This window comes from Miniopterus schreibersii (genome assembly GCF_964146895.1).
Source record: "Miniopterus schreibersii genome assembly, chromosome: 20".
NCBI lineage: Eukaryota > Metazoa > Chordata > Mammalia > Chiroptera > Miniopteridae > Miniopterus > Miniopterus schreibersii.
The window spans coordinates 13,808,434-13,815,702 of NC_138122.1; the positions used below are offsets into that span (position 1 = coordinate 13,808,434).

The following is a 7,269-nucleotide window of genomic DNA, read 5'->3' on the forward strand; positions in this document are numbered from 1 at the left end:
GGTCAAATACTACAATTGCTCTCTGCCTGGCTAATTCCTGAAAGCGGGTCCTGGCACTGCTTAAGGCTGGCAAGCGTTCAGTGGAACCCCCATCCATCTCGCCCTGACTCCAAGACCAGTGCTCTTTGCACCGCCAGAGAGACTGTTCCACAGTCAGCCCTGTGGCCAGAAGGGTTTAGAGGCGCCAAGCGCCACCTCGAACTGGCCGGGCTCAGCGACTCCCCTGGCGGAGACAGAGCTCCGGAGTCAGATCCAGCGGGGGCGGGCGCCTCTCTCCCAGCGAGATGCCCCAAGCTAAGTGTCTGAGAGCTCGGGAGCCCCAGCAGGACCCGCCCCCCTCCCTTCCCCGGCTCTGGCCCGGGAGGGATGCGTAGGCTCGGACCCGGCGCCTCTCGGGCCCGGGGCGGGGCCGGAGGGGCCGAGGGCGGGCCCGGGGGCGGGACTCAGACGCCTGGCCTCCCGCCGGCCGAGCCCCGGCCCCTCCGCGGCCATGGGGGCGCGGCTGGGCCGGCGGTGTGGACCCGAGGCGGGCTCGGAGGCCCGGGCGGCGGCAGGGTGCGGGCCCGCGCCCTACGAGCGCCGGGTGCGCTGGCTCCGGGAGATCCAGTCCACGCTGCGCGAGCGGCGGCCGGAGCGCGCCCGGCAGCTGCTGCGCCTCCTGCGCCAGGCGAGAGGAGCGGGCCGCCCGAGCCGGAGGCCAGGGAGGGGCCGGGGCTGCGGGCGGCGGGCGGGGCCGGGGCCGGAGGCTGGGCTGGCCCGGGGACGCGCGGGCGGGACGGGTTCAGAGGGGAGGGGAGGGGAGGGGAGGGGAGGGCAGGGGAGGGGAGGGGAGGGGAGGGGAGGGGAGGGGAGGGGAGGGGAGGGGAGGGGAGGGGAGGGGAGGGGAGGGGAGGGGAGGGGAGGGGAGACTAGCTGCAGGGGTGAGAGCCTTGTCTGGCCGAGAGAGATGGCCAGGGAGGGAGGGCAGCAGGCTAGAGTGAGGGCCACCGAGGCCAAGAGGGCAGGGCAGGTAAGTGTCCCTGCCTCTGGGGTTTGAGGGCAGTTGTGTGTTGTGGGTGCTCCAAGCCAGGAGCTAAAGCCCAGATTCAGGCCTTGGCAGGAAAGGAGGGGGTGCTGGGAGGAGTGGCAATTGTGGGCATCTTGTATTGATTGGCAATGGGAAGCCCTCAGCTCTCCCCTCCTCCAGGGTGAGGGGAGGCACTGGACCCTGAGAAGCAATAGCCCAGCTGGTCAGCGGGTGCATCCTCACCATGACACCCTAGCAGCCCAGGCAGAGCTAGAGCACCCATCACCATCCTCCTGAAGGGTAGCTTACACCCACTGAGTACATACCCCTGGCATCTGTACATCACACCACATCTGGACAGTCCCAGCTGGTCCCACACATACCAGGTACCTGAGTCCTAGATCCCAAGCCCTGGGTTGCCCTAGCCTTGGGTTCTGGTCCCAGCATCACCACCAGGCAGGCCACTTGCCTCTCTGCACACGCCCCTGCCCCCTGCCCCTTCTGTAAGCTGAAATCAACCATGCATGTCTTTGGCCTGCAGGTGGATGGTTAGAGATGGGAACTGAGGCTTGGAGAAAAGTGGTGAGCCTAGGGCCACAGAGCAGATTGGGGCACAGCCAAGGCCTCCCAGCCCTCCTTCTGCTGTACTCCTCTCTGGGCCCAGCAGGCTGGAAAGGTGGGGCTGGCCCTTTAAGAGGAGCTGTCCAGACCAGCAGAAAGCAGGCTGCTGCGGTCTGGGGCCCTGTCTGGGTAAGTCCAGGCTCACCAGCCACCTCTCCCTTCTGGATCCTCCCTAGCTGGCATCTGTGACATGAGCATGAATGGTGTTTAAAGGCAGGACAGCAGTGAATCAACCAAACTATCCAGAGGCACAGATCTCTATCTGGGATGGTACCTGGAGCCCAAGACACCAGATGGGCATTGTGGCTGAGAAACTAGCTAGGCTGCCCCTTCATGTCCCAGAGGTTGGGATTCAAGGCCCAGGAGAGACCTGCCCTGCCCCATAACCCACAAGGACTCTGCAGTTATGACCTTTGGGCGTTCCCTTCTAGCCCGTCTTCCTGCGCACACTGGGGCTTATGCATTGAACATATCACCCTGTGGCTTGGACGTTCTGAAGGCCCCTCCTGGCTGTGCCTGTCCCATCAGTTTGTCAGTATATCCTCTAACTGGACCCTCTAAAAGATTTAGTGCCACACCAGTCCTGTGCGAGTAACAGGAGGTCAAGGACTGAAGGCAGGAAGGTCAGGGACCCTGATGGTGGGGTCTATGCAAGGGATGAGACACTGAGGCTATACAAGGAAGCTGGTGGGCCAGGGAGGGCAGATGCTAAGCCCCTGGGAAGATGGGGATGGTGACACCCTTTACTGAGCCGGGGGCACTGGCAAGGCCTGCTTCAGGGCAGGAGATGAACACACCCAATCTGAGCTGAGAGAGAGGTCCACCCCTACAGGAAGGGTATGGACTTGTGAGCAAACAGATGGTGACCGAAGCTCGGGAGCACTTCAGAATAGGTGGAAGGGGCAAAGGGCCTAAAGAGAATACTGGAGGAAGTGGTCTTTGAAGTTCATCTGAGTAGCCCCCAAAGAAACTTCCAGACAAGCCCAACTCCAGAGAAGGCAAGATGTCACAACATGGTGTTTCACCTCCAGGGAACCAGTCTAAGGGCTCTGGGACCTGCTTATCACCTCGCTGAGGTCCCTACTGCACCGACCCTCTCCTCATCTAAAAGGTCCACCTAGCCTGGCCAAAGTGGCTCAGGGGTTGAGCATCAACCTAGGATCCAGGAAATCACATGCCCGGGTTTCGGGCTCAATCCCCAGTTGGGGGCATGCAGGAGGCAGCAGATCAATGACTCATCATTGATGTTTCTATCTCTCTCCCTCTCCCTTCTCTCTGAAATCAGTAAAGATATATTAAAAAAATAAAAGGTCCACCTGGCCCTGGAGAGTTGGTCCATCGCCACCCGTGGGGAAACTCCAGCAAGTCTTAGGGAGAGGGGGCAGTGGCTGGGAGTGGCTCTGGCTGGCTGGGAGGGGGCCTAGAGAAGGGTGGCCTGACTCCTGGTTCACTCAACTCTTCACCACCCACAGGATCTGGGCCTAGAGGGGACCCTCTTCACTGACATCCTCTACAGGAATGTGGCCTTCCTCAATCTGGTGGACCCCATCTCCCATGATCTGCTTGTGAACCTGGCCCGGGACCTGCAGTGCCCCAAGACGGTGAGGCTAGTAGGCAAGGACCTCAGGCTAGGCAGTTTGGTTGACAGGGGTCAGGAGAGCCCAGGGTTGGGGCTAGGAGCTTGGGTTCTCATTTGGCTTGCTGCAAGGCCTTAGGCAGGTCACTGCCTCTCTCTGGGACCTGATGCCAGTTTTAGTGTATTAGGCTGGCCAGCAGCAGGAGCAAGTGTGAGCAATATTTTCCAACCCTGAAAAGTCGTGTGCTGGGTAGACTGTTTCCTGAGGCAAGGACTGTTCACCAGGCCCTGAGACCCAGGCAGGAAGTTGTATGGGACCTGAGGGACACAGAATGTTCTGACAAGTGTGTTGGTCGACCCAAACTCCCAGCCTCAGTTCCTGGACCAGAAGAGAGCCGCTCTCCCCTTTCCACACATTCCCATTTTGTAGGGATATCCTCGGGGACAAGTGCTTACTGCTTCCCACAGCATTGAGAACCACAAACAATTCCCTCCTCACGTTGAGTGGCACCTGCCACCAGCAGCCTCCACCCTCTTCCCCCCATGCACCACATCTTCCCAGAACCCCACTCTGATAGCACCTGCAGACATCCCGCCATGAGCATAGAAGCTTCTGTGCTCCTGACACAGCCTGTGCCCAGCCCCCAGCCCTTAGTCACAGGGAGTCCCCAGTGAAACAAGGGTGCCCACTCTGAGCCCTGCCAGCACTAGAGCTCCCACATCTATATGCAGTTATCACGGAGGATTCTGAGGCACCCTAGAGCCTTCACAGTGACCCCTTGCTGTCACTGTGTGCACACGCTATTAACAGACTGGATAAGGCACATGTGGGTATTGTAGCGTGCTCTTTAAATCCAGCTTGTGGAAAGCAAGGCACCCCCATTTTCTGCCCAAGCTGGGACTCTACCAGAGCCCACTTAGGACCAGGAGAGAGCCACATGGTGGTCCTGCAACTTGTTAACCCTCCCAGCCCTGGCAGCCCAGACCCAGGCCCCATAGGCGCGGTCTAGATCGGAGAGTGAGAGGAAGAGGTGCTGACCTGGCTTGTTCCTATTCTCTGGGGGTGGCGTCAGTGGAGCAAGGCTCCCTGGAGGGGCCTGGTCCTGCCTCCCCTGTGACAAGTCCTTGGGGAGCGCTGAGGGTGGGCAGAGAGCCGGCTGATAGTCTGAGGGCTGGCCCTGGGCCTGAGGACAGGGAACAAGGGCCCTTTGTCTGAGCTTCCTCCCGCCGGGCACTGCGGGCCTCAGATCAGCCTGTCCAGCTCCCAGCGGGCAGCCTCCCCTGGCTCTGTGCCAGGACATAGCCGGGTGGGAGGTGGGCTGGGGAGACCAGTGGGCAGCTCAGTGTCCATGATGAATGACTGTGTTGCACCACATACTTGGATCCCCAGGGCCCAGAGGATGGTGGAAGGGACTTGGCCTCACTCTGACAGCACTGTCCCCCCACAGGACTATGAGCTCTGGAAGTCCTCAGATAAGATTTGTAGGCAGCTCATCTACCACCTCACCCCACACACCAAGCGGCAGCTAGGATCCAGCCTGCCCCAGAAGAAGACCCAGAGCTGGTAAGGAGAATCCAGCCACAGCCCCACCTCATGCCTCTTAGGGTCCCCTTCCCACACTGATGTGGAGAGGCAGGGCTGGCCCTAGGGGAGTGCCCAGGCTTCTCTCAGAAAGAGGATGGTGCCTGAAACCCCACCCTGTGGACCCCTCACCCTCATCTGCATCATGGTCCCAATCCTGGAGGCCAGTCTGGCCCATGGCAGCACATATGCCCCCAGCCAAGATGCACTCTATGACCTGCCTCCTGCTGTTCACTCCTCGAGACCTCGGTCTCTGGCCTGTCACCAGGCCTGGGCCCCCCTGGACCTTAGGTATCAGCTGAATCCTCAGCTGACAGGCTGTGAGGGAGACAGATTCTGGGTTATGATTCCCATTTTACTGGGAAGGAAACTAAGGCTGGGAGAGGCAAAGTGGCTCGCTCAAGGCTAACTCCTGTCCTGATTTTCCTGCATCCCTTTGGGAACTCTGTGCCAGGTGGCCCACAGCTGGCCTGATAGCTCACTCTGCCATGGGATCCTCCTCTCAGTCACTCCAACACAGCCTCATGGCCACGCACAGCCCAAGAACTGGCCAGAGGCTCCTAGGCCCAGAGGCCAGAACCATAGCCCCAGTGCCCTCACCTGTCCCCCCTGGGGCCTGGTGGCTCATACTGAGCCCAGAGCCCACAGGGTTGTTCCCTGTCATGCAGATGGGGGTCCTGGAGGGGTCCTACTGCTCTCAGCCCCCCAATTAGGCCTATCTGCCTAGTGAGCCATGTTCAAATGACAGGAGAGACCTAGAGGGGGGTTCTGGGGTCAGCAGGGGACCCTCCTCAGTCTCTAAACTTCCTTTCCAGCTTAGAACACAGAGAGCCCTTCCCTATGGCAGGTCCCTCCCCCCCCTCCCCACACCTACCTTCTTACTACCCTGGGCCTGTCCCTACTCTAGCCCCCAAGGCTTGAGGGACCAGCCTGATACCCTGTCACCTTCATAGGAACATCTATCCTTATTCCCAAAGGGTTGACCTTAGAGGAGGCAAATGAAAAAATACATGTGGGCTCAGGAGTTGGAGCACCTTGATTTGGAGACCCAGCTCCCCGCTTAGTGGTGTGTGATGACGGAAGAGACATGTCACCTCTCTGAGCATCCACTTGCTCCTTTGCAGAATGCAATAATCACTCCTATGTCACTGGGTTGGCATAAAAATAAGTGTGACAATAAATGTGACAGGTGTGGAGATGCAGGTACAAAATACGTTTTTATAATAACAGCCCATGGAGCCTTAACGGGTATGTATTTAATCCTCACAACGGCCAGGTTCCCTTTCACCAAAGGGGAAACAGGGGCTCAGAGAGGTTCTGAGCATTGTCCATGGCCACCCATTTAAAAAGTGGCAGTTTGATCCCAGCTTGGCTGGACTATAGGGCCTGGGCCTCCCTACCTCCCTGGGCTGCCCCAATGGGTCATTGTCTTTGGTCAGTGGGGCCTGCCTGGGCCATGGGCCCTTGCCCAGTTCATCCCCACGTGCAACCTCTCCACAGCCTCAAGAGCAGCCTCCAGAAGACTCCGCTGGCAGGGGAGACTGTGAACCTTTCAGGGATCCCACTGTCGACGCGGGATGTACGGCACATAATGCGCTACCTGGGCAGCCAGGGTGCTGGGCTCACGGTGCTGGACCTGAGCTTCACCGGGCTGAGTGACGAGCTGCTGCACCTGCTACTGCCCAGCCTCTGGATGCTTCCCCGCCTCTCCCAGCTCCTGCTCAACGGCAACCGGCTAACGAGGGCCGCTGCCCGTGAGCTCACTGAGGCTGTCAAGGACGCCACCAAGTTCCCTGCGCTGGTCTGGGTGGACCTAGGCAACAATGTGGATGTGGCCTCCCTGCCCCAGCCCCTTCTGGTTGGCCTGCGCCGGAGGCTGAGCCAGCGCACCTCCCTCCCTACCATCTATGAGGGCCTGGACCTCGAGCCTGAGGGCAGTGCGGCTGGGGCTACCCCTGCGGCTTCTACTTGGGGCTCGGCAGCTGCTGGGCCAGGGTCCGAACCCCAGGCCTGCTGCACCAGATGACCAGCCCCCCACCCTGGCTTCTGCTACCTGACTTACAGTGCTCCCAAGCACATGGGATGGGGGTGATGGAAGCCCCAGAGGTCCCCCAGGTCCCCAGAGATCTGGTATTCAGCCTGGGATCAAGGGGCTGGAAGGAGAATGGGCTCGTCAGATACTGGATGGTCAGCCCAGGCTGGGGTCTCTGCCTTTCCTCAGCTGGTGGGGCCCAGCACCCACTGTGCAGACCCCACAATAAAGGGTGATGTTCCCTCTGCCTTAGCCTTTCTGCATTGTGGACACTGAGTGGCAGCCCTATTGAAGGGGGTGGGGAGAAGTGGGAGCCAAGTATTCAGGGATCCTGCCCTTCCAAAATGGAGGGACCAAGCTCACAATGATCTCCCTTAAGGTGCTCCCTGGGCAGAGACCAAGGTGTAGGGATCAGGTCCATCTGTGGGCTGTGAGTTAGAGGAGGCCTCCAG

At 59.9% G+C, this 7,269-nt stretch overlaps 1 protein-coding gene across 2 annotated transcripts; it reads left to right on the forward strand.

The window, feature by feature from the left end:
• Positions 1-461: 461 nt before the first annotated feature.
• On the forward strand, positions 462-7,064 carry LRRC75B (leucine rich repeat containing 75B). 2 transcript variants are annotated; one of them, XM_081123077.1, is made up of 5 exons: positions 1,145-1,392; positions 1,548-1,756; positions 3,100-3,228; positions 4,652-4,767; positions 6,286-7,064. In XM_081123077.1, exons 2-5 carry the CDS (start codon positions 1,562-1,564, stop codon positions 6,809-6,811), a joined length of 966 nt encoding a protein of 321 aa, XP_080979203.1. In that variant the 5' UTR covers positions 1,145-1,392; positions 1,548-1,561; the 3' UTR covers positions 6,812-7,064. The 2 variants fall into 2 exon arrangements, with proteins under 2 accessions (XP_080979204.1, XP_080979203.1); XM_081123078.1 differs by lacking the exons at positions 1,145-1,392; positions 1,548-1,756 and adding an exon at positions 462-667.
• Positions 7,065-7,269: the final 205 nt, after the last annotated feature.